Source organism: Sphaerodactylus townsendi, linkage group LG02 (assembly GCF_021028975.2).
Source record: "Sphaerodactylus townsendi isolate TG3544 linkage group LG02, MPM_Stown_v2.3, whole genome shotgun sequence".
NCBI lineage: Eukaryota > Metazoa > Chordata > Lepidosauria > Squamata > Sphaerodactylidae > Sphaerodactylus > Sphaerodactylus townsendi.
The window spans coordinates 152,798,781-152,824,994 of record NC_059426.1 but is presented as its reverse complement, the minus strand read 5'-3'; the positions used below and the strand labels follow the sequence as shown (position 1 = coordinate 152,824,994).

General features: G+C 41.8%; 1 protein-coding gene across 2 annotated transcripts in view; it reads left to right on the top strand.

Moving 5' to 3' along the window:
* CCDC88C (coiled-coil domain containing 88C) overlaps positions 1–26,214 on the top strand; it is a 153,825-nt gene that overhangs the window by 86,335 nt on the left and 41,276 nt on the right. For both annotated transcript variants that reach the window (XM_048485200.1, XM_048485201.1), the window contains 8 exons: positions 3,867–3,950; positions 7,184–7,324; positions 9,352–9,536; positions 10,687–10,768; positions 12,482–12,640; positions 16,830–16,976; positions 19,222–19,366; positions 21,812–21,993. In XM_048485200.1, coding sequence (XP_048341157.1) covers positions 3,867–3,950; positions 7,184–7,324; positions 9,352–9,536; positions 10,687–10,768; positions 12,482–12,640; positions 16,830–16,976; positions 19,222–19,366; positions 21,812–21,993 — 1,125 coding nt within the window. The remainder of the gene's footprint in view (positions 1–3,866; positions 3,951–7,183; positions 7,325–9,351; positions 9,537–10,686; positions 10,769–12,481; positions 12,641–16,829; positions 16,977–19,221; positions 19,367–21,811; positions 21,994–26,214) is intronic.

Genomic DNA, 26,214 nt, shown 5'->3' with positions numbered 1-26,214 from the left:
TTTTCATCTATTTTTGTCAGTGGATGTTCAAGTAGTTAGTTTTGGAGTTTTCTTTTTGTGAAGCTAATGATGAATAAGATTTGATGTGGAATCCTCTGCTAGCCTTGATTAAATATTCAACCAGTGGCTCATTGATTCACAGAGTAAATGCACTCAAAATGTTTGGTAATTAACCAAAGAAAAGAGCCAGTGTTCTGTGTACCAGTGCTTTGTGTCTGGGATGGCACTTTGTGGTGGCTTAATAAACAATAAAAGCATCACCAGGCGGTCTGAGTTTATGATCTGACCTTCTTTCTGTGGGGTCTGACTAATGTTGTCATGGTTTAGGACACTCAATCCTGCTTGGTTGTGTCAAGTCAATTATATTAGGGTAGCTCTCTCTTTATATGGCTGCGTCAATCTTGGTACTTTCTAATTGTAATATTTTGAACACTAGACTAGCCTTATGTGTGGTGTGCCCTGTTATATTTCCACTTCATCCGCTCTGAAATCAGTTGCCATACTTCTGGTTGCCTCATAGAGTAGCTGCATTGGTCTGCAGTAGAAGAGCTAGATTCACATCAGATCTGACTTAGGAAGCCTTGACTCTTGCAGGCTTATACTCAGAAAATCTTGGCATTTCAGGTGCTACTGAGACTCAAATCTAATTCTTCTGGTTATGATCTTCAAATCAGTTGGTCTGCAACCTGCAGCTCTCCAGATGTTCATGGTCTACAAATCCCATCAGCCCCTGCCAGCATGGCCAAGCCATGTTGGGTGTTCACCAAGCCATACTGGCAGGGGCTGATGGGATTTGTAGTCCATGAACATCTGGAGAGCCGCAGGTTGCAGACCCTTGGACTTTAGCCAGTCTTTCATCAATTCGTTATAACCCCATTGTATTTAATTAGGTTAAACAATTTAAAATTCACATATGGACTGAACTGCTTTGAATGTTTCACAACTTGAATTGGACATGGTGGACATTTTAGGAGGGGAAGGTCTTTGTAGATGAATGCCCTGGAATTGGGGTATTCAAGGGACCACTGGTATCTACTTTAGACTGCCTGCCAAGTTAGGTGTCCTTCAAGACCCTTTCTGTGCCCCTATCTTCACAGACATGGTGAGTGGTAACATAAAAGTGCCTTTTCTATAGTGGCAGCTAGACTGTAGCACTCCTTCCACACAGCTGTTTTCCAGATTCTTATTTAACCAGCTTTCTTTTGTGTACCAGGTAAAGATCTAGGTATGTTCACCCAGGTTTAGATTTATTCATCCATGCTTCTGGTTGGTTCTATTTAGTGTATGCTTGAGAAAGAGAGAGAGAAAGATATGTTGGGTGTTCGCTGGATATTTTTTCTCTGATTTTGGGAGGTATTTTACCATACTATATTGCTGATTGCTGCTAATTAATGTTTTGTGTAATCTGTAGTTCTGTTGGTATTAATCCTATTACTTTTAGTGGGCTTAGAGGAGGATTTCAAAAAAACTTTTAAGTGAATAATACCTAGGTGCATTATGTGTAAGAACCACACTTTAATTTAATGCAGGAAAATCAGAAAAATAAAAACCGTAAGAGAGAAGCCAGCATGAGAAATGTAAGGGAAAGCTATGTGTCTACAGGGGCATGGATAAAGTTTGTGGGATGAAACCAGTGGTGGGATTCAAATAATTTAACAACTGGTTCCGGTGGTTCAAACCAGTTGAATCTCACCACTGCCTACCCCCACATCTATCTACCTACTTACTTACCTACCTACCTACCTACCTACCTACCTACCTCCACCCACCATCCATCTATCTACCTCTACCCACCCTCCACTTAACATACCTACCTTCACCCACCATCTACCTACCTACCTACCTACCTACCTACCTACCTTCATCCACCATCCGTCTACCTACCTACCTACCTACCTGCCTGCCTCCACCCACCCCCTAACTACCTCCACCCACCAGGCCGAAGGTGAGGGCAGCAGAGGTGGTGAGATGAGCCATCCCGAAGGCCAGCTGGCCCAGCAGTGGAGCAAGGGGGCCAGCAGGGGAAGGTGGGGCTGACAAGGGCCAAGGGACTCATCACAACTCCAGCCATTAGCCACCTGTCTGAACACAACAGTCACACATCCCACGCTTCATGGTACCACAGTGGTGCAAAAACCTGCTTGAAAACATGGATCCATGATTTTTCCACTTGGTCACCCCCAAATCACCTGCACATCACAGCTCATACCTCTAGACACATATCTGAACACAATAATCCTGCATCCCATGCTCCATGGCACCACAGTGGCACAAAAATGTGGTTAAAACACATGGATCCTCCTGATTTTAGCACTTGGTCAACCCAAAATCACCAGCACATCACAGCTCATTCCCCTGGCCGCATGTCTGAACACAACAGTCACACATCCCACACTCCATGGCAAAAGGTAGTGAATTAGCAAAGAGTCAGAAAGAACCCACCCCCCAGGCCTACATCTATGGGAAATCGTGCATGGGGCAAGCTCTCAAATTTTGCTCCCCACAGCCCACGCTGTGTGCCCACGTTAGAAGACCAGACAAATATGAACTAAATCAAAATATTTCAGACCAGTTAAATAATCACAGCAACCCCAACTGTTTCAGCTTGAGTATGCTCTCCCCAAAACACAAGGACTCACAGAGATGCTTATTTTAATGGGAACTCTGCTCAACAGTTACTGAAGAAATGAAAATAAAAAGCAGAACTCACCATTGCTCCAGTGTGTCAGGGACTCTGCTATTTCCCAGCCCCCAACAGTACAGAAACAAACACCAGCCAAGTGGAAATTTACTCTGCACATGCTCAGGAGTGCTTGTTCCTTGCTTTCTCAGCCCCTCCTTGCCTGTTAATCATGCTTCCCTGGGAGCAGACGATGGGCGAACGAGAAGGCTCATTTGCATTCAGGCTCTGAAGACACAGGGAGATAGTTTGGAGGGAATATCTTTTGGGAGGGGTAGAGAGGGATGAAGGGAGGGGCAATAGTGACTTGCATAGATGCCCTGAGAATGCTGGGAAACTGTGTAGAATAAAATTGAGACTCACCATAACTTGAAAGGTTCGCTGATTGTGGAGACATAAATACCAAGTTGAGTTCCATTTATATTAACAAAGTCCTAACAATGCTGAGTCTGTCAGTGAAGCCACCTTAATAGCCAGAGCTCTCCCAATCTGGCCACCAGATGGACGCCCTGCAGGATCTGCTGGCCAGGTAGACTCGGGTATGTCCTCATGGGCCCCACACCTCTGCATGGCTAAGACAGGGAGGAGCAAGCCAGCCACCCCTGCGGCCACAGACTTGTGAGCTTGGCTGGGGGAAAGCCCAGGGCCAGTGAACCCCCAAAGAGGGGACAAGGAGGGCTGAGACTGCAGTGGTAGGATTCAAATTGACAACCGGTTTGCCGAACTGAAAAAAAAATTAGCTAGTGGTTCTCCCAAACTGGTGCAAACAGGCTGAATCCCACCACTGGATGAAACCCAGGTAATAAACTGCAGTTCCATTGAAAATCAGTAGGAATGAATGAATGAATGAATGAATGAATGAATGAATGAATGAATGAATGAATGAATGAATGAATGAATGAATGAATGTGAATAAATGAATGAATGAATGAATGAATGAATGAATGAATGAATGAAGCTATGCAGAAATGTTGTGACTGAATAGTTTTGAAACCCTGACACTGTCTACCATATCAGTTCCTGTCACTTAAGGATGAGTCATGGGACTTCTGAGTCTCAGTATCAAGCTGATTTTCAGGAGTTATTTTAGACTTAACATTCATAAAGTTAAAAAAAGGGGCAAGATTCTTGAATTTGAGAAATCTTTTTGATTATAGTGGTGGTGAGCCTTTTTTGTTGTTCATAGTGTGAAAGAAAAGAAGAATTCATTGAACAGATAAAGCAGTTAGATATTGAAACTCAGGCTGCGATTGTTTCACACATTCAAGAGGTAAGGTAATCAACTCTTCAAACATTTTTCTTTCACGTGGGATTGTGGGATGTTTAGTTATGGACTTATTAATTGTGCCTTTATGCTTTTACAAAGGGGGGGATTTGAAACAAAGGTTTATTTGCTTTCTTTACGGCTGCCTTTCACCAAGACTCATTGTGGATTACATGATATAAAACAATGCAATGCAATCTGAATTCAGGAATATTTTGTTATTTATATCGGGTTAAACAAAAAGGGAGAAATGAGTGTTCCCAAACAAGACTCACCCCCAGCCCCCCAATACATACCCACCATTTTTATTGTTGTATTGCTGTTTTCAGCTTTTTCTTGGTTCTTTAAAATACTTTATAATGATTTTATGAATTGTGATTTCTGATTGCATTGCATGTCACCTTGTTTGTTTGTTTGTTTGTTTATTGTTTCGATTTATAAACCGCCCTATCCCCTAGGGGCTCTGGGCGGTGTACAACATTCACATATACAATTAATTAAATCGATAACAACAATATAGTACTAAAATCCATTAAAAGCTACTTAAAACAGCGGTTAATATCACCATGACAGGTGCCCTATAATCCTGTTCATTCTATGTTGGCATAGAAATAAATGTAAACAAAGAGCTCCCCTTACTTCATATACAGCAGCTAGATTATTATGCAGGTTTTTTGTGTATGATTCAGGACAGACACTGCGCCAAGATGGAGCGATGACCACTGGTTTAGGTGGCTTGAAAAGGGAATTAGTCAAATTCATGAAGGTCAAGCAGTGGCTATTAGCTATAATGGCTTAATATCCGCTATGCTTCTAAATTCCAGTTGTTAGGAGGACGCAGCAGGGAAGACTTTGGCTTTTGTGGCCCTGCTGTGGTCCTTCTGGGACATCTAGTTGGCCATTGTGGGAAATAGGATGCTGGATCTCATAAACCATTTCCCTGATCCAGCACAGATTATCTTTTGCTCATGATGTACTGTATAATTCACACTATTCCTGCTGCATTTTATTAATCTGCAAATATTGCCTTATTTGTGTACTTCATGATTTTCAGATTTACTTGGTTGCATTGTATTTGTAATTTACTTGTGCATCCAATGACATCTTCTGGCTTTTTCAAGCTAGAGGTAACACTGTTAGTTCTTTTTCTTCCAGGCGGCAGCTTGGCAAATCTCTGGGTAGGCCCTCAACTCTCATTTCACCTTTTTTGTGGCTCCTTTTTTGTGCTCTTATCTCTATCCCTTCCTCTGTCAATTGTAACAGCAGCTGCTGCATAGACAACATCTTCGTTGTGTCATACTTCAGAAGGTTTGCCAAATGATGGCTGCGTGCGGCAGGATATAGGGGGTTAGGGATACAGGGGATGCTGTTGTCACAACAGTATGCCACCACAGAAAACTGATATTAAAATGGCATAGAACACCAAAACAACTAGCATATATGATAAAAGGACTTAGTTCTAAATGCTGGCACTGTGGAGACCAAGAGGCATATTATAGCCATATGTGGATAGACTGTACAGAAGTAAAACATTTTTGAACAATTGTATTTATATATATCAAGAAACTGGTGAAGATAAATGTTGGTTTAAATAATGACTTAATGTTCATGGGTGTAATGGAATACAGAAGGGTGGATAAACAATATAGTTATATGTATAAAATAATGATTAAAGCAGCCCATGCAACAATAGCCTTGGGCTGGAAAGAAGAGAAAAAATGGACACTTCAGAAATGGTTAGAATATATCTGGGAACAAGTGACACTGATATTTTTGATATACTAACCAAAAATAAGGTGTGGCAAGATAAACAGAATGAAATTTTGAAGATATGGATAATATACGTGGACTGGATGAAAGAAGCTCGAGTCAATGAAGAAATATGGGAGAAGAGGCTACAGAGAATGAACTTACTGCTGTTTGTGTGACAAAACTATGAAGAAGTAGTAATGGGGGGAGGGAGAAAAGGGGGAAAAAGTATTGTTTGAAAATGTATGAAGAAGGAAATTACTATAAACTGTAAAATTCAAATGATACAATTAAAAAAAACAGTATACCACCACTTTTAGGGAAATCCTGGAAGTTATGTCTTATGGCTCTAAGAATTGCTGGGAAACGGTAGACCTTCCAGCCATCCCCAGAACAGTGTGCCATCACTTTTAGGTTTTTCTGTCATGCCTGCTGCAGGTTTTATTCATCTGTGAGTACATTTGTAGCCCCCCTTCCCCTTTGGTTCAAGGCAGCTTAAAATAATAATTAAAACAACCCCCGCTGAAACCAAAGATAAAATAACAAACTCCAAATCCCACTCACCCTTAAAAGATGCCTACAGTTCAATTCCATCAATTCTAGCAAACAGAAAGACCTTGAACCAACTCCTGAAGAAAATGAAGATCTCTAGTTTTAAAATTATTTTTCTCCTCCTGGCCCACAGTCAGAAATGTGGGTTACTTGCAGGATGTCCCTCACTACAGCAGGAGACTGGGTAACACTCAGTGTTGGGATTCAAATAATTTAACAACTGGTTGTTTACAAGCACCATTTTAACAACTGGTTCTGCCGAGGTGGTACGAACCTGCTGAATCCCACCACTGGTAACACTGTACTACTGTTCCCAGGATTCTTTGGGCTTTGTTCCTTTTTGCCAGTATTAATTTTGTCCTTCAACCATCCTGGATGATGAACCTTTAAAAAATTCACATATCCCATGACTAGACTTCTGGAAGGCCCAGTTCAACACAACTCCAGCAGCAGGTAATGTCATCAGATTCCAGAAAGAGATGAGACCTCACCTTGGCCCAGTGATACTGCAAATCAGACTGAAGTAGATCGTTTGAGAAGCACCAGGCTTCAAGAACTGTTGGATATTTTGGTATTGTTGCATTTTAAATTTATTCCCTGGACGTTCAGCTAAAACTGCCCGATAAAGAAAGCTGGATACTCAATAGTATGAAATCTTACATTAGGCAATGTTACGTAGTCAATTTAGCCTATAATCATAGGGACATAAGTCCCATTAAACTTGGTGAGACATCTCTTTCAACTAATAGGGACGTAAGTCCCATTAAACTTGGTGAGACATCTCTTTCAACGATAGAAGTGGAAAGCACTAAAGGAATTGCAGAACTCAGTTTCAAGCCAATGCACAGAAAAAAAAGTCATTTCCAAGAAACATCTGAAAAACGATCAGAAAATGAAACCTGTTTAAGCTTCTAAGGGGTTTTTAATTTCAATTTCAGGTGACGCATAATCAGGAGAATGTATTTGACTTGCAATGGCTGGAGCTGCCAGATATGGCACCAGAAGAGCTAGAATCTCTCTCTAGAAATATGGTTTTCCACCTTAAGAGGCTGATTGATGAGAGGGATGAATGCACTGAGGTATGCACATTTATTTAGTTATTTAACTTGTATGCTGTCCTTCCTCTTACATCTTCCAACATATAAAACCACAAATCATGCAATAAATAACAATTAAACCATAGGTGGTGACTAAAATATCTAATCTTAAATAGACTAAACCATTCTACTGTCTCAACAAAATTCTACTATCTCTAACAAAATAACAAGGAGGGTCGTTATTTTTTCTTATAATATAGATTTTTTATAATATAGTTTATTTTCAAAGATCATAATGAACTTTCCTGCTATTGTTGAATGCTTTCACGGCCGGATTCAACTGGTTGTGGTGGGTTTTCCGGGCTGTGTGGCCATGGTCTGGTGGATCGTGTTCCCAACGTTTTGCCTGCATCTGTGGCTGGCATTTTCAGAGGTGTATCACAGAAGTGATACACCCCTGAACATGCCAGCCCCTCTGTGATACACCCCTGAACATGCCAGCCTCAGATGCAGGCAAAACGTTAGGATCAAGATCCACCAGACCACGGCCACACAGCCCAGAAAACCCACCACAACCAACTTTCCTGCTGTTTGCAGGAATGCAGTAATGATTTTCTCTATCTAATACTGGCATGTCAAGTGCTACATGTTGTGGTTCCCCGGTACATGCTCACACACACAGAGTCCAGTTTCCAAGGTCAAAGTTCCATAAGTACAGAAGTTCCAAAACTCACAGCAACAAATCCAAGGGTAAACCAAAAGTGCAAGTCCAAAGATTCAGGCCAAGGTTGAGCAGGCAATTCAAAGCAGGAGCCACAACGTCAACAATAATTCAACATACCACTTCAGCACAGCTGTGTCCGTTCCAGCTGCTTATAAAGGCAATGCTACTCAGAGGCCCTGTAAATTGTGCTCCTGCTGGCTGCCTCAGACCTGCTCCTGGAGTACTCATCCTTGCTGTCCCTACAGGGCCTCTGCTGGGCTGTCAGGTGAGCTCTTTGTCTCCCGTCCAGCAGGGCCCTGTGTGTTCTCCTTTTGTGCTGTTCCTGGGACTCTGCTGATGAGGGTGGTGAGCAGGCTGGCATCTGATTTTCCACGGCTGGCTTAGAACTGGAGGGCTGAGGGGTCACTGTGCTGGTTCCTGGCTATGAGTTCGCTTCTGGCCCCACAGGGGTTGCTTCTCCCTGTATTATTTCTTCTATCGGCTGTAGACAGGAGCCAAGGCTGCCTGCTGATTCATCATCAGAGGAGTCCTCCATAACTACTGGACCAGGCTGGTCTATGGCACTACATGAAGATTAGGCTCCATCTTTCCCTCTCCCACCCATCTTAAATTAACATTCAGTGTTCACTGACAATGCTTCTGCATGACATTATATATCACTGCGCAATGGACGGCCCAATCCAGGGGGCAGTGCATGTAAATCACCTCCGGAAACTGGCATTGGGGCAGTGCATAAGGGGAAGATCTCTCTTATAGTGCGTAAGTAGTCTGCTGACAAAGACACATGCACCCCCAGTGCCCCCTGCTAACCTCACTTTTTTTCTTCTCAGTCTAAACGAGTGTTTGGCCAGTGGGCAGGAGCTTCTTCCACCCAGGTCTGAGCCATAAATCTTCTTCTCGAGTTGAGTCGCTGGTTCCAAATACTAGGAAGGCTTTTGGGTAGTTATGCTTTCTCGTTATTTACTTCCCGTCCACAAGGCTAAATAAATAAATCCTTGAAAGCATATTTCCCTAGTAGTCTTCCTCTTCCTCTACCAATTTTTACATTTCAAACTCCAGGGGCAAGGATCTACCTTCTTACTGTTACACTATAAAGATTTATTCGCATTGATGAGACTACATAAATATTTGTTACAAAATGTGGTAAAGGTGTAAGAAATGAGATAACTGAGTTTTATCATTCTGCTGCAGTCTTGATTTATGTGCTTGTGCCGCCAAAACTTTCCAGATCTTATGTGCACCTTTTTGTTTGTAAAGCAACTCAAGATCTGTTTGCCAATGCAGCAATGAGAAATATCTTTCACTCATGCCAATCGCTTGGGTGGTTTTCTTGGTTCGTTTCCAGCTGATTGTAGATCTCACTCAGGAGAGAGATTATCTGCAATCCCAACGGCCTCCGAGTCCACTAAAAACATCCAGCCAAGCCTCTCCCCCAAACTCGGTCAGCCGTCTCTCCAATGAGGACAAACAACATCTGTCTGTGGAGCTTGCAGACACAAAAGCTAAGCTAAGAAGAGTCAGGCAGGAGCTGTAAGTATGGATATCAAACTCTTGGTACTACTGGAGAACTATTATTTCTTTGTGTCCTTTGGTGATTTACTTCATACGTGACGTGTAGTTTTTTACTTCAGTGCACTGATGCTAATTAATGCCTCACAGTCAGATATGTTACAAAACTGGGTGGGGTTTTTTTTTTTAAGAAAGATGAGCAAAACTGTGGAATTGTCTTGCCATGTGCATCTCCCAGAGAAAGAATAGAGTAAAAATGCAACAGGAGACAAAAAAGGCAGATGACACTGATACGACAATATGAATAGTCAAATGCTGGTCTGATGTAGTTGAGCAGTAGGGAAGCTCTCCCATAAGGCACATTTTGCTCAATGCAGGACTGTCTACACTGTTCCTGCTTGTAGCACCATCATTTACCTTCAAGAGCATACATTTTTAGTGTTGTGTGAGTACCTGTCTTTACCCACTGGTTGTCCACAGTGGTGGGATTCAAATAATTTATCAACTGGTTCCGATGGTGGGATTCAAATAATTTGACAACTGGTTGTTTACAAGCACCATTTTAACAACTGGTTCTGCCGAAGTGGTGTGAACCTGCTGAATCCCACCATTGATTGTCCAGCTTTTCCACAGCATGCATTCAGGGAAATAAACACGAGGTACCACGTCAGAGCCAGCCCTCTTTTACATGCCTCTTTTTTTGACAACCTTGATATATTTCTAACTCCATTCTCTTCCCATTGCCCTTGGCTTTCTGCCACCATTTGGGTTTACTTTTAATGTTGCTTTGCACTTGGTTTTGTGGCTTTCCCATATGGTTTTATTCCTCTCTGGAGGCAGCCAGACAGAAATGGGTATTACGAAAGGCATAACTTTTATGGGGTCAGAACTAAGTAGCTTTTTGTTGACATGTGGTGTTTGCTGATCTTGATGAATTAACAAGGAAATTGGAGTCCTGCTGTGCTTCTCATGTAGGTGTAGTGCGTGGCCCTCCAGATGTTATGGACTACAGTTCCCATGATGCATGATGCTGGCAGGAGATGATGGGAACTGTAGTCCATGACATCTGGAGGGCCGCGAGTTTGACACCTGTGGTCTAGTGTGTTTGAGAAAAAAATGGTGCTTCAGGGGCTGGTGGGATCATTTCTAACTTTCTTGACAATATCCTCAGGGAAGAGAAATCAGAGCAGCTTGTTGACACAAGACATGAAGTTGATCAGCTAGTTCTGGAACTTCAGAAAATAAAACAGGAGGTAAGATCTTGGCGGCTATTTTTTAAGCTTTTCAGACCACTTCTTTTGATATGCGGATGTACGAACATTTAGGTTGGTCTGAGGGGGAAAACACTGATAAAACTTGCTGAAGAGCTTTGTGTAATTCAGATGCTTGCTTATTTTTATGCCATTTTAAAATACCTAAAATGAATGCCGGTCATTTTAAAATGCCTAAATTATGAAATTATCTTTCATTGGAAACTTTAAAAAATTAGGAATAGCATAAAGAAACATGTTGGCATAGTATTTTAGCTACCATCTGAAAGTTTGATTCAATTGTTAAAGATTTTTCAGTATTACTCAGGAGTTTTAGTGCTGCTGCTATAGGAATAGTTAAGAACGGAATCAACAAACACCATTTATTATTCTTGAAGTAGTAGTGCCAGATGCCCACAAACAGAGCATGAACATCTGCCCTCAAAAATGTGGGGAAAGTGTTGTTACTCACGCTATGATATCACTTAACATGATCCCCCGGAAGTGACATCACAGCTCTCCCGCCCCCCATACACAGATAGCACTCTAGAAATTGACCCAATCTTTACGTTATTGACCATAGAACTCAGGGGAATTCCTAGAGCATCACAAGGGCACCCAAAGTGATGTTACAGCATCAGTGAGGCTTGCCTTCCCTCGCTTTACCCCCAACAGCTCCTGGGGTTCATGGACATGGATCTGATACCCCTACACTGAAGTATGTTTGGACACCACTTCATGAAATCCATTTAAAATGCACTTTCCCATATTATTCAAGGTCCCAAGAAGAGAGGAGGAAATATTCCATTTCCCACAAGCCATTAATATATCAAATGGATCACCCCTCACTCACAGTTTGTTCCCTTTTCATGTTGTTCCCAGAGATTCAAAGATGACAAATGGAAATGCCATTTCTGCCAGCAAAGAAGTGGAAATAAAAATCTGCATGAACTATTTAGAAATAAAAAGCAGTACCTTTTAAGACACAAACCAAATATACTTACAAACCTCACATTCTTAATTCCTTTGTTTTCCTCTCTGATGAACATAGGAACAGCCTTTATAAAGAATTTAAAAGGGTTGGTCCCTCTGGCTCAGTGCTTTCTACTGTGAATGACAATAGCTCTCCAGGCTCTCAGACGGATTAAAATCTTAACCAGGCCTGCTACCTGAGTGTGATGGTGTTAGATATAGCAGTGGCTGCAAACAGCAGAGCCTATTGGGCGGTATAGTATTGTAGGACAGAAAGTAGAAGGGTAGAGGTCTGACCTGGGCCCAGGCTGCCTTATTAAATGATACAGCCGTTGCTTTGCTTGTTAAAGATAACAAACTTTGTACTCAGTTTCTTGATGTAACACTGAGCTCTTTTTAAATGAAGATGTCAGGGAGGTCATGTGGCAGACCTTGTTGCTCGGATCTCTAAAATCTGACCAGAACAGTGGAGTTTTCAGTTTATTACCCTGCTATTGTTATAAGCAGCTATTGACTGCATAACTAACTCAGTAGTGTGGCAGGGCTTAGCACTGATTGTTGGATAGAAGATGCATCTGAGGGCTGAGTGGTCATTCAGCCCAACAATTACTTGCCACCTCATTGGTGCAGCTCTCCCGTTTTGTGACAGGATTGTTTCTCATTCGTGCCCTTGTTTCCATCCGTGAATGTCCTTCATCAATGGAGCATGCTAAAATTTTTGCTGTGCTACTTTATTTTACTCAGAACATTAACCTCATGGCAGATGCGCGTTCTGCTCGGGCCTACAGAGATGAACTGGATTCCTTAAGAGAAAAATCAAACAGAGTTGAGAGACTTGAAATGGAGCTGGTCCGGTGTAAAGAGAAACTGCATGATGTGGATTTCTACAAAGCACGGATGGAGGCAAGTTGAGGTTTAACTAAAGCTAGGACTATTTGACCTAATATGCCCTGAAGCACAACTGACCTTGTGTAGATGGTGGACCAGCAAGAGATGAGGGGAGGCAGGTGCTTATAGCAATGGGCCTGGGATGATTGTTGCTGTGCCATGATGTCATGTGCAACATGACTCCATAGAAACCATACAATTTTGGGACAAGTACTAGGGTAAGGGTCTCCAACCTGTGGCCCTCCAGATGTTAAAAATGAACTATGATTTCCATCAGCCCATGTCAGCATGGCCAATTGGCAGAGCTGATGGGAATTGTAGTCCATGACCTTCTGGAGGGCCATAGGTTGGAGACCCTTGTAAGAACATAAGAACAAGCCAGCTGGATCAGACCAAAGTCCATCTAGTCCAGCTCTCTGCTACTCGCAGTGGCCCACCAGGTGCCTTTGGGAGCTCACATGTAGGATGTGAACGCAATGGCCTTCTGCGGCTGTTACTCCCGATCACCTGGTCTGTTAAGGCATTTGCAATCTCAGATCAAGGAGGATCAAGATTGGTAGCCATAAATCGACTTCTCCTCCATAAATCTGTCCAAGCCCCTTTTAAAGCTATCCAGGTTAGTGGCCATCACCACCTCCTGTGGCAGCATATTCCAAACACCAATCACACGTTGCGTGGAGGAGTGTTTCCTTTTATTAGTCCTAATTCTTCCCCCCAGCATTTTCAATGAATGCCCCCTGGTTCTAGTATTGTGAGGGGAAAAAAAAGCATTTGTAGTAGGGCATCATTCCACTTCTGGGTCACACCAGAAATGACATCATTGCACAGAGGACAACAATTATTGCTCATCTGGTCGAACTGTTTCTGCTTGTTTGCAAAGTGAGAATCAGTGGGCAGCAGCCAGAAATTGCCAGGAATTTGCCTACCATAAGAGGGAGTCTGACAAGCCTAATGGCAAACTATTTTTGGAATCACATTATTGTACTATTTTGATAGTAAAGGTAGAGGCTGGGGTTTCTTACCTATTCTAGAATATATGTCTTGGTGTATAAACATGAACATTTCCTTTAAAACTCATGTTCCGTGGTCATTGTCGATTCATGTTGAATACAAATCAGCAGTGTGATGTATTATTTATTTATTTATTATTGGACTTATATACCGCCCTCCCCCGGATGTGGATGCAAGTAAAGTCTAATCCAGGGAGTGCCTCTTCAGAAGGGGGGAAACCACTGCCTGCTCAAGGAGTATTTCCTGTCCATAGTGAGTGAGTGGTCCTAACTCCCCAATATAGGATGGGTACCAGTGAGCAGATTTGTCTCAAAGTAGTAGCATGATTTAATGGTTGCTTAATTGAAAAAAAAGCATTGTTTTGACTAACTGTCAATGGGACAGTAAGGTTTACATGTCTATTGGCGTACTGTATAATCCCAATGTATGTATAGCTAGTAATCATAACATAGCCTTTTAAATATATTTCTTCTCAAGGAGAGATATCAGCTAATGTAAATCTGCTGCAACATTCCTCCCAATTGCTCCTGGAGACTGGATTCTTTTGGAAACTTAGGAGCTTTTGTCTGAGTCCCCTTTTTCAAACATGTCAACATTCCCAGAGGAGACTGGGGATTGGCGGGAATCAAAATGAACCCAGATGCCCAGGTTTTTAACAGAACATATACAGTTCAATCCACAAGTACAGTGTTATTTTGACTGATTTTAAAGATAAAAAGCTTAATAGCTCTGTATAACCCTCCTGAAGCTAAAAAAGTACAAGCTCTTTTAGTTAGTTTCAAAAGGAGTGCATGATTAATAGCTTTTTTTGGTTAATTAACGAAGAGAATAAATTGTCCATGCCCACATTGTTGTGTTGCTTGTCTAACCCAAAAATGATTTGCTGCCAAGTGTTCCTTGAGGTTAATGCTGTTGGGAATTTCCCCCCTCCCCCATCCGCAGCTTCAGTGTGGAGTAATTATTTCAATTAAATTGTTGCTTGTGGGGGGAGGGAGCTTGAATGATGTGAGACAGGCCATCTTCAGCAGGATTTTTATTTGGTTGTAAAAGTTTGTTAAAAATGAGCGTCTCAATGGATTCTGCCTGCTGAGCGGAATATGAATGCTGCTAAACCCCACTGTGCCCGTCGTTGCATTGGTGTATCAGTAAGACTCGGTTCAAGGGGGAGGATGGAAATAGCAAAGAAATTGCAGAGCGGTTAGATGACTTTATTTCTTGCCACCATCCACTCAGTTGGACCCAGGTACTACCTGGCAGTTTTGCCAGAACCGCGTTTTATCAATACATGGGAACCCTGTGAAATCGCCCGCAGTTCAACTTGAGCATTCTTGTGTGTGTGTGTGTGCGTGCGTGCGTGCGTGCGTGCGTGCGTGCGTGCGTGCGTGCGTGCGTGCGCCTTTCCCCATGGCAGTTCTTTTCTGCAGAAGCGTCAGTGTTGCTGCAGCTACTGGTTCAGCACAGCAACAACAATGCTTCTAGATGGCATCTTCCCCCACATTTTGCCTGCCTGCCCCAGCTTACCACTATGGAACTGTGGCCAAGGTTTGTTTGTTTTTTAAGAAATTGGTGATGGACATACCAATATGCCATTATAACAATATTCTAGTTGCTGATTCAAAACAAAACAACTGAGAAAATCTCTCTGGCAGCATGAAGGTAGAATGAATGTCGGCTTCATGAACTAGAACAGGGAAAATAGCTGCTGTGTGGGGAGGCCTGGGAGAATCCAGACTTTCCTGTCCGCACGGCAACCAGCCTGGTTTTGCTGTGGTCTTTCCTGAAACCTCACAGCAACACAAGTTAGGGTAACATTGTAGAATAGATGGGGGGAAAGTGGGTAGTACGCAGCAGCATCACAATATTGTGAGGGAACGGGGGGGGGGGGGGGGCAGGACACCCGCTTCCCAACAGCTTTGAACTGAAGGCAAATTGCCTATGTGGAAATGGTCATGTGCCAGAGCAACTTTCGTGTCTCATTGAAGCAGTCTTTCTCGTCTTCTTTTGAGACAATTTGTGTCTAGAGCAGTAAGGTTGTGAGAGGAACAAAACCGAGCACAGTCTTTCAGAAATCTTGTTTTTGTGGTTTATTTTTCTAAGCATTTCCAAAAGAATGACAGAGTGGTGTTTAGAGTTCCGAAACATACAGAGCAAAAATTAAAAGTACAGCTTTTTACTATCTAAACACAACTCCTTTTCCAAGGGCTATGAAAGGCAGTCTGTGCATACATTCAGGCTCTGAAATCTGGCTGCTGATAGGCAGATCTTAGATTGATGGGGCTGAGGAGGGACAGAGGGTTGCTCTCATTCCGTGTTTCAGGCTGGTTCTAGGAAGATTTGGTCTTCTTGCCCGTCCGGGAGCAAAGTGGGTTTTTAATTAAAAATTCCCAGCAGGAGTTTGGCTAATTAACTGTTCCGCAAGATCAGGTGCAGTTTTCCACCTGGGGTTTTTTGAGTCTGGATACAAAGCTTGCAGGTTATATGCAAGGGAGGATGTGATAAGTGGTAGACAGGAGAATGTTCTCCCCTGGGTTGAAACTTTCCCAGCCATTATTACCAGCTAGGTGTAACCATCTTTCAGGTATCCATTCCATCTTATCTACCTAATGACTTGCCTCCCAGCAGATTGTTTTGCCGGGGGTGGGGGGGGGGGTTAGTTAAGCTCCATGCACAAAACTGGCTTTTTTGCATGGGGACAGCTTTCCTCCAGTACTTTGGTGTCCAGATAATATTAAAAACACAAGTCTGGAACTGGGTGGGGGGAGCAGGTGGCATTTGGGTGCAGTGGATGGCTGCTCCTCTTAACTTGCAAAGGTTTTTTCCTCTCCTGACTGCACCCCGTCTCTCATGAGAGCACCTGAAATGATATAGTTTGCTGTCATGTTCTTGCAGATTCTTTGATTTCATCCAGGCCACAAGCATGAGCCAGGGATGGAACGTTTCATTCTTGTGGAACCTTCAAAGAACATTGACTTCTCCTTTCTACTTCAATGATTTTGCAAATCTGAGTCGATTCTGTGGGTTGTTTCTGCATACAGTTTCCACTGAAAAAGACATGGCATTTGTGATCACATAAAGTCTGGCAGCTGTTAAAATGTCTTGATTTCTGTTACAGTGACATTAAAGTTCCTGGGTTTGAAAATGTTAAGGAGACTCATCTGTGTGCATTTGTTAGATTTTTTTTCTTGATTTGCAGGAGCTTCGAGAAGACAACATCATATTAATTGAAACTAAGACAATGTTAGAAGAACAGTTGATGATGGCAAGAGCTCGTGGTGACAAACTGCACGAAGTCGAAAAGGAAAACTTGCAGCTGAAATCCAAACTTCATGACATAGAACTGGTACAGTGTGAATTCCTTAATGATCAATTTGATTTTAAAATGATTATTACCTCTATCGTCATCATTATTCTTTATGCCACCCTTCCCCTTTCTTATTTTAAGCCGATTTTGTTGTTGAGCTGACTGGGCTATGTATTATTCTACTCCTGTAGAAGGTTAACTATTTTAGAGACAGATTGAGAAATAATAAAATACTAAGAGTCAATTTGGTATGTGTGGTCAACCCAGTAGGACTGAGCATTATAAGGAAAAAAACTGGTAGTGTTCAAATTCTGTATATCTCATACTGGGTAAAAGATGATTACTCTGGCTGAGATTTTTTTAAATTAAAAACTTAATTTAAAAAATAAAAAATCTGATGTTTCTGTCTTGCTGGAGAGCATGTATTTTTTAATTGTACAAAGTACAAGTAAAATTTGCTTTCTAAAAAGTCTAGTTCAGCATATAGTGGAGTGGTGCCGAACCTTTGGCACTCCAGATATTATGGACTACACTTCCCATCAGCCCCTGCCAGCATGGCCAATTTGCCATGCTGGCAGAGGCTGATGGGAATTGTAGTCCATAACATCTGGAGTGCCAAAGGTTTGCCACCATGGATAGTGTATCCTTTTGGAATTCTAGTGTTGGGCAAAGCTTATGCCTGTAGAGATGGGGCTCTTGCTATCTCCTGCTCCTGTCGTCTCCCTTCACAAAGTTCAAGCATTTCTTTAATTTTGTGTTCATTATTGCTCAAGGCAGTTTTCATTACAGTTTTAAAAAAAATAGTTGAAAAGCCAGATCCTCACAAACTACAGAAAACCTAGTAACACCTAATAACTGGCTGCAAAATCCCTGAAAGCTATCGTCCATCAAAAACGTTGTTGCATAGAATGTACTTGCAGAGCCTCCCAAAAGTTTCCAAGGATGGCACCCTGTCACTTCATTGAGGAGCCATTTCATAAAGTGGAAGAAACCACAGCAAACACAGCCCCTTGTTGATACCACGAAGGATACTTTTAACAGTAGATCAACCAGAAGGTACCATTTGAAGGTCGTAGCTGGCATGTGGGGACATAAAAGGAGAGGTAGTCTTTTAATTTGTGTTCTTGGGCCATGAAGGTCTTTTAAGGTCATAACCAGCACCTTGAATCAAACTTGAAGTTAAACTGGAAGCTGTATGGGAATTGGCAAGATGTATTCCGACGACCAGCCTCTAACAATAGTTATGCTGTCACATTCTGAGCCAGCTATAATTTCTGGGTTGTCTTCAAGGGCATCCCAGTTCAGAATGCATTACAGTAGTAGTGCTACTGAGAGATTTCAAGAACATGAATTCACTTGACCACATTGACTGCACGCTCTATTAGTGTCCCTTGTTTTCCCAACAAATCAAAAATGGAGATATGTATGTTTGATTTATTGGGAAAACAAGTCACACTAATTTTTTTTAGTAAATATCCATAGCTAGAATCCACATACTTGCTGTGGTAAAATGAGCAATTCAGTGGTATTCTTTGGTGACTGTTACTCCTACATTTGTGTATGAGTCACGTATTGATTCTGTTTTAATAAGACTTCAAAGCATTAGAAGTGAATGGCAAAGAAAGACATGTTATGATATGTTTATCATACAAACATAGTGCCGAGGGTAGGGAATTTCAGATAGTTAAAATTCCCATGGCCAGGAGAGAGATGTAGTGCATTATAAAAACAAGACAAGTGGAAATTTAACCCATTTGAATGAAGATTTCATTTTGAAGGTTTGCTGCTAATGCTTTGTATCCCTATAAGAGCTCTGGTTCAGACACTAAACAGTGTGAAATTGGTGAAGATAACGCCAGCTGGTGAGCCATCTCCAGTCCTTCACTTATGTTTCTCACCCTTAGTTGCTTTTCAGCCTTCACTGTGCCGTACTGGAAGAGTCAGATGCTGTGGCAGCACTTTTTATACTTGGAAATAACCCAGCACCTAAAGCCTCTGCCACATTGTTGACCCTTATTCCACAAGTAGGAAAGGTGTTTGCCAGGCTGTTCAGCTCTGAAGAACCAGATGTTTACCCACTAAGGTTCTAAAAATGTGGTAGTTAAAACTGTGAACTGTTTGTCGAATGAGCCCACAGCTCCCTGCAAGCATCAGGGTTAGGGACCTAACCATCATTATCTTGGTACATAGTACCCATCCTAACTATTAAGCATGCAGCCTAGAATCCTTAGGTAATAATGAATGAAATATGTGTGTCTCTGTATATCATTTCCTTCTCCGTTAGGACAGGGATACGGACAAAAAGAGAATTGAAGAGCTGCTGGAGGAGAATATGGTGCTGGAGATCGCACAGAAGCAGAGCATGAATGAATCCGTCCACCTGGGCCGGGAACTGGAACAGCTGTCGAAGAGCACAGATCTGTCAGACAGTAAGAGACATGGAATGGTTTGTCTCTCTTTAAAGGTTGCTGCCTCTCTTCTGGAAGGCTGCTTAAAGGTTGATATTCCCAACAAGAAGCGCACAGGGGGAAGCAAGAATATCATAATAAGCTGTACTCATTATAAGAAAAGTTCCCAAAATAAGAACTTTTATGCACTTATGGGAACTACGAGTCTTAGAGTTGGAAGAGACCCCAGTGGCCATCAAGTCCAACCCCTGCAATGCAGGAATACATAGTTAAAGCACTCCTGACAGATGGCCATCCAGCCTCTGTTTAAAAACCTCCGAAGGAGGAAACTCCACCACACTCCAAGGTAGTGCATTCCACTTTCGAGAACAGCCCTTACTGTCAAGAAGTCTTCCTTGAAAAGCAGGAAGTCCTGCCCAAATGAGGAAAATAAACAGAGCACATACTCAGGCAATAGCACTAGCATCTAATTGTTAAATACTTTTGAAAGCACGAAGCCTTCAGTCAAGGAAGTGGCTAAACAATTCGGTCAAAATGATATAAAGGGATTGCAGAAGAGGGAAGAAGGATATTTCAGGGAAACTGAAATGATTCCCTGCATTAATCTACTGTGTTTTCCATGCCATGTCAGTGATGCCTCCTTGTTGCTTCTTGTTGCTATTAAGGATATGATCCCTGTGACTGGAAGGGCCCATTGGCTTCATATGCTAGTGTCAGAGTACAGACTGAAAGTACTATTCTTTGTACATTCACATTTGCATGTAGGGTTTGTTCTCGGATGCATTTCTACTTTTCACACTGTTGAAATCAGTGCAACCTTATAATCAGGCAGGGCTAGGCAGCTTACCTGAGGCAGCATATTTGGGGTACCATTAATTAAAGAGTAGCAAGGCTAATGTTATTTTAATTGTTACTTTTACCTGTCAGGGACTGGGGTGCCATTTGGATCTCCAGCTTCCATACTCAAATGTATGAGTCTGTGCCTGTGTAAAACAGCAACCAGTTGTTAAAATTTATTGGATAGTTATTTGCAGTGACTTGCAGATCTTCCAGCAATCTGTAGTGATACATTTTGTTCCTGGCATAAACTGTGACTATTTAATAAACAGTTGCAATGTTTTGAATTATGGATCTTGATTAAATAATGGTTTAAAACACACGCACACTGTATTGTCGAAAGCTTTCACGATGGACTCAACTGGTTGTGGTGGGTTTTCTGGGCTGTGTGGCCGTGGTCGGGTAGATCTTGTTCCTAACGTTTCGCCTGCATCTGTGGCTGGTATCTTCAGAGGTATATCACAGAGGGAAGTCTGTTACACACTGTGTCCAGTGAGAAGGGAATGTTTAGTGGGGTATATATTGTCCATGTCCCAGTGTGAGGAACCAATCAGTAAGTGTTTGGGTGGAATTTGCTATGCATCTGTGGCTAGCATCTTCAGAGGTGTATCACAGAGAGAAGTGTGCTGCAGCTGTGTCCACGCACACAACTTGGCCTCTGTAGGTAATAGACCAGCTGTATCCTATATCCGAGCTTCCCCCCTCTAAATCCATAGAAATTGTTGGCCTTAGAAGGGTGTACCTTTGTTTAGGATTGCACTGTTGTAGATGATAGAGGGAGCCCATTTTGCACCCCCAGATTCCTTATTGACTTGCAGAGGGTAGTTACGTTGGTCTGCAGTAGATTTGGTCAGCTAGATTTGAGCCCCATAGCACTTCAACAAAGTTTTGGTGGTATAAGCTTTTGAGAGTCAGAGCTTTCTTTGTCAGATACCCTATAGGCTAGTGACCCACTGAACTAGGGGAAATGTAATGCTCACTCCCTAATAAAACCACAGCTGGCAAATCAGGAACCATTCCAGAGACTGTATTTGTTTTACTCTCCTGAAAGGTTTGCTGACTCTAATGTTAAATCCCCTTAACAAAGATCTGAAAACTATTTAAGGCTGCAGAGTTGGATCTGGGTTTAGTGGAAATCTAGTAATCTTTAACTGTGGCTTTTGTCTGCCCTGGAGAACTGCCCTGATCTGAGGAGAAAAGGGACTGTTAGGTGGGGCAGGGTCACAGGTCACTAGAGTGACTTATTTCCTTCTGTCACTTTGATTTGATTTCATATGTGGTCACTTTCACTTGTGGTAGAAGACTGGAGGGGAAAATGACAGCTGGTTAAAAACAGTCAGTGAAAAATATTATTTATTTATTTATTTATTTATTTATTTATTGGACTTCTAAACCGCCCCATCCTCGAAGGGCTCTGGGCGGTGTACAACATGACATATAAATAACAAATTATAAAATCATTAAAACAACGATATATTGAAGGAGTGGGTTTCTCCATCTGTAAAGAGGAGCATGGTTACCAACAGATATCTGATACGCATAGAACAGAGAAATAAACTATAACCCCAGAGATGAATTGGATTTGTGATCACATAGCAACTGGTTATTCTGAATTTTGTATTTGAACAGCAAGGAAATCCTTTGTATATGAACTGAATGAATGTGCGTCAAGTCGTATCTTGAAGCTCGAAAAAGATAACCAGAGCTTACAAAATATCATCCAGGAGCTCCGGGATGCATCTGTTAGTACCGAAGAGAGTAACCTTAAGTTCGGGGAGCTACAAAAGGAGAACCAACAGCTTGGCCAAAAGGTAAACAGAAAAGCAGAGGAGTTTGTGAGGGCTGGTTGGCAGCTGAGGTGGTCTTTTCAGAAGCTGTCTCACTCTGATTACTGTTTCTGTTTAGGACTGTTAACTCAAGTGATGTTTTAAGTCCAGGTTACCCTCAGGTGTTCTATCACTTTTTAAAAGCCATATCTACATGGCTTCACTTCTTCGGTTCCCTTCATTGCATCAGTATAAGGGAGCAGTGATTCTTAATATTTTGTACATATTCATTTGGAAGTACTAGATTGTTTCCATGAACTCTCTCCCCTCCTTGACATCCTACCATCCGAAGAAAAACTCTGGTGGATCCTAGCCATGCTTTGCACTGAAAATAGTGTCATTTTGCAAATTCTATTTAGATTAATTTAATGCAATTTTGCATTGAATTAAAAAAAAAACTAGGTCATGGTAGCCTTTTAATATGCCTGGCATATTTACAAGATATTTTGTTATATACATGCACATACGTATGTGGGCGTGTATGTACATGATAGCTGAAATAGCCAGTGGCTTAAAAACAAAAACTGGTTGACATATTGAGAATTAACCGTGAACATATTTGATAGTATTTGAAAGCACAAGCCTACCAACAATAATATTAATGAGCCTAATAGTTATTTTAAAAACTTTATTTGTCCTTTATCATTCTTTATTTTTAATTCCCTCTCTCATAATGCCAGTTTTTTCCCCCTGTTTATCTGTGCCAATGTATCAGGGAGTTCCACAAAAGAATATTTTGGGGCTTGCATGCTGCCAAAGTCCAGTCTTACCATGAAGAGTGGCCAATTTGTTTATTTTGGGCAACTGCACCTGTTGTTTGAAGCAGGGTTTGCTTACTATGTTACATTCTACTCTCCATCTGGCAGATAAGAATTTGCTTGTCCTTGAATAAGTGTTTGGAGAGGTCTGTTGGGCCTAGCTCACTGGCCCTCTTTGTTTTATCTGTATACACTTTTGGCTGCTTGGTTGATTTCTCAGAAAGATCATTGCTATTTAAATTTGTGTGATTTATCATTCGCCTTTCTTTCAGAGAATCCAGCACAAAAGTATTCAGTCTGTTGTGGATTTTTCTCAGACAATTGATCGTACTATTTTTACTAGTGGAAAGCTTTTCTAGCATAGATTTACTGGGCCTGGAAGAGAAAATGAAACTCTTAAGGTTAGGCTTTGAAGAAGCACTCTCCCTCCCATAGATTAGCCAAAGAAGTTTGCTTTTGTGAGCAGTTAATTTTATTGGAAGGACCAACACAGCTTTTTATACTGTGTACTCAATATGGCAACCATTTAGGGCAAAACTTGGCAATGCAATGTCCCAGGGGGCAACATGGTCGCCAGCTTTTCTGTTGCTTCAAAAATGTTGCAGAGCCTGATCCTGTTCAGGACCATGCATTGGGGGAGGCAGAGCTACTGTGTCCCCTGCCCCACACACTATTTTTTCAAGAATCCAAGCACCTGGGGCATTTGGCCTCTTGAAAATGTTATGGGAGGGTGGGGAGACAGGAACTCCTCCTCTCACACCATGGTCTCAAGCAGGGTGAGGCCCCACAGCGTTTTTAAAGAAACAGAAATCCTGAGATAAAATGGTTGTCCCCAGAAATTCCATATTGTCTTCTGGAGCCCTTAGGAACACTGTAGTAATTATGTATTTTTAAACAATTGAACTTAATAATAAACAGTGAATGAAAAATGAAGTTGTGTTCATTGTTCTGTGTGACTTCCATTTTTTTTCTGTACCGCTTCATTTATTTAGGTAATTTCAAGGTGGTTTACAAACCAAAGAGAAAACAAAACAACAACATGTACACAATCCCCCACAACATAAAATACATTATAAGATTAGCTACAGTAAAATAACAATAAAATTATATTGTGGCAGTAAACATCAGCTGAGCAAATATTATAAAATCTGGAAGGGGAGAGCAGCAAAGGCAGAGATTCAAAATGAGCCGTGGAGCAAGACTTCTAGTATTATATATTCTTCATGCTTTTATCTGTTCTTCAGAGTTGTTTGCCATTTGTTTTTGTGTCCCATGGGTACACTATAATATGTTATAAAATTTTATATCTGTCATTTCTGATGTCATTGAACTGTTGTTGCAACTGACCTATTTTTTAAAATCACACTTAAAAAAGAATTATTGCAGTAAATAATTTACTCATACCCAAAAGCCTTTCAAACTAACAATGTTCTTGTTTAGCCTTGTGGTAACGAGCAGGTAGGGAAATAATACTTTTAAAAATAATTTTGGTCCTCTAGGACTTTTGACAAAGAGGAGAGAAATGTTTAGGTCAGCAGCCCGTTTTAGAAGTACTTGTCATTCTTGGAGCTGCGACTGCTGAACTGTATTCATGTGTGGTTCTCATTTTTGTGGTTTCTCCTTTGGATTTTGGCCTTGTTGAAGGAGTTCTTCATTCAAAGAATTTTCCTTTCATTCACCTTCTGTGAACAAAATTGCATACTTATCAGTAGAACTGTGGATACAGGCTAGTAACTTGGACTTAGGGATTCTGAATCAGCTGCTGTTTGTATTGCAGGAAACTTAAATACATGTATTTCAAAACATGCCCAAAATTCTCAATGCCCTTTGGTTGGATTGGGTTCCTTCTCCTCTCAAATTGTGTTTTAATATTTTGCCAACTTAATCTCAAAGGAGGCTGGCCTTCAAGCAGGATCCAGCGCTAGGGAGTTTTGCAAAGATTTGCATTTTCTCCTCTGCTCCATTTCACCCTTAAGATGGTTTTAGCTCACAGACTGTGCAAGTCCATTACAACTCATGTGTTATTTTTCCTTGTTACAAAATGTGAGGGGGTGGGGAGAAGGAACCCTGAACATACGAACCTGACATACTGATTCAGATTATTGGTCTCTGAAATGGATCTGTTTTGGCTGGCAGCTGCTCTCCAGGGTGTCTTGGACAGTCTTTTACATAATCTGGTTCTAACTATCTGATTCTATTAGCTCAGTGGTTCTCAACCTTCCTAATGCCGTGACCCTTTAATACAGTTCCTCATGTTGTGGTGACCCCCAACCCTAACATTTACCCATTTTACAGATGGGAGAACACTGATGCAGAGAGTCTTAGGCGACCCCTGTGAAAGGGTCGTTTGACCCCCAAAGGGGTCCCGACCCCCAGGTTGAGAAGCACTGTATTAGCTGGAGACACTGGTAGTCTTCTGCATGCAAAGCAAAAGTCCCACCACTGAATCAAAGGCCTTTCCTAGGTGGTAGCTGACCACATACTGGAAGATGCCAAGGCAGGGGACCCCCAAAATGCGTAAAACATAAAAGAGATGATGAGAAATGGCAACTGAAGAGCTGATCTTAACAAGTTTGTGATAAATGATTTGTTTCTCCTTGCTAATCAAGGGTGTGTCAACACAAAAGCTGCCTCAGAGTGGCAGCTGATCATTTAGTGTAGGAATTAGTTGATTGCTTTTTGCATGCAGACAATGGATTGCTCATCATTTTCTTTTTAAAACTTTCTCGAAGAGAATAAGGCATGTTTTGTTTGAAGGTGATCCTCTTGTAGAGGCGTAGTTCCTAGGGGACGAGGGGGGGGGGCATGACGCACCGGGTGCATGCCCCTGTGGGGATGTAGCAGGGGCATGGCTGGGCGGAGGACGCAGTGCACCTGGTGCTTTCCCCCCTTGCTACGCTTCTGTCCTCTTGTATGTTATGCAAATAGTTACAGGGCCGAAGGGTATCCCGATGGAATATATTTGCATCCAGAAATAGTCACACAACTTTCCAAAGATTTTGGATATTTTGTCACAGCACAAAAGCGTAGGCAGATATGCAGTTAGCCATAGGCTCTTTGAGTGAGCGTGTGCCAATGGCTCTAGCCATGTTCATCCTGGAAGGGTCGTGCTTGTCAACCCACCTGGAATATCTGCCATGAGCCCTCAGGCATGTTCATGCCAGTTCTCACATAGGAGCCGTAATTTTTGCAGAGCTCCTGGTTCAAAGAAGTCTACATACATACCTTTGCTGCAAATATTCTTTCCTTTTCTATCACTATATACATGCATGTGTGTACCAATTTTCTCTTAATGTTTTACTTGCCGTGAATTATATATCTTTCATCCATAAGGTTACCCATTGTTGAAGAGATATATCTTTCCCAAAATTTTTCAACTGTTTAATCATAAATGTTTTAACTTGTTCTGTTTCTGTGTCAAATTGAAGTAATAGCTTATAAATTCATC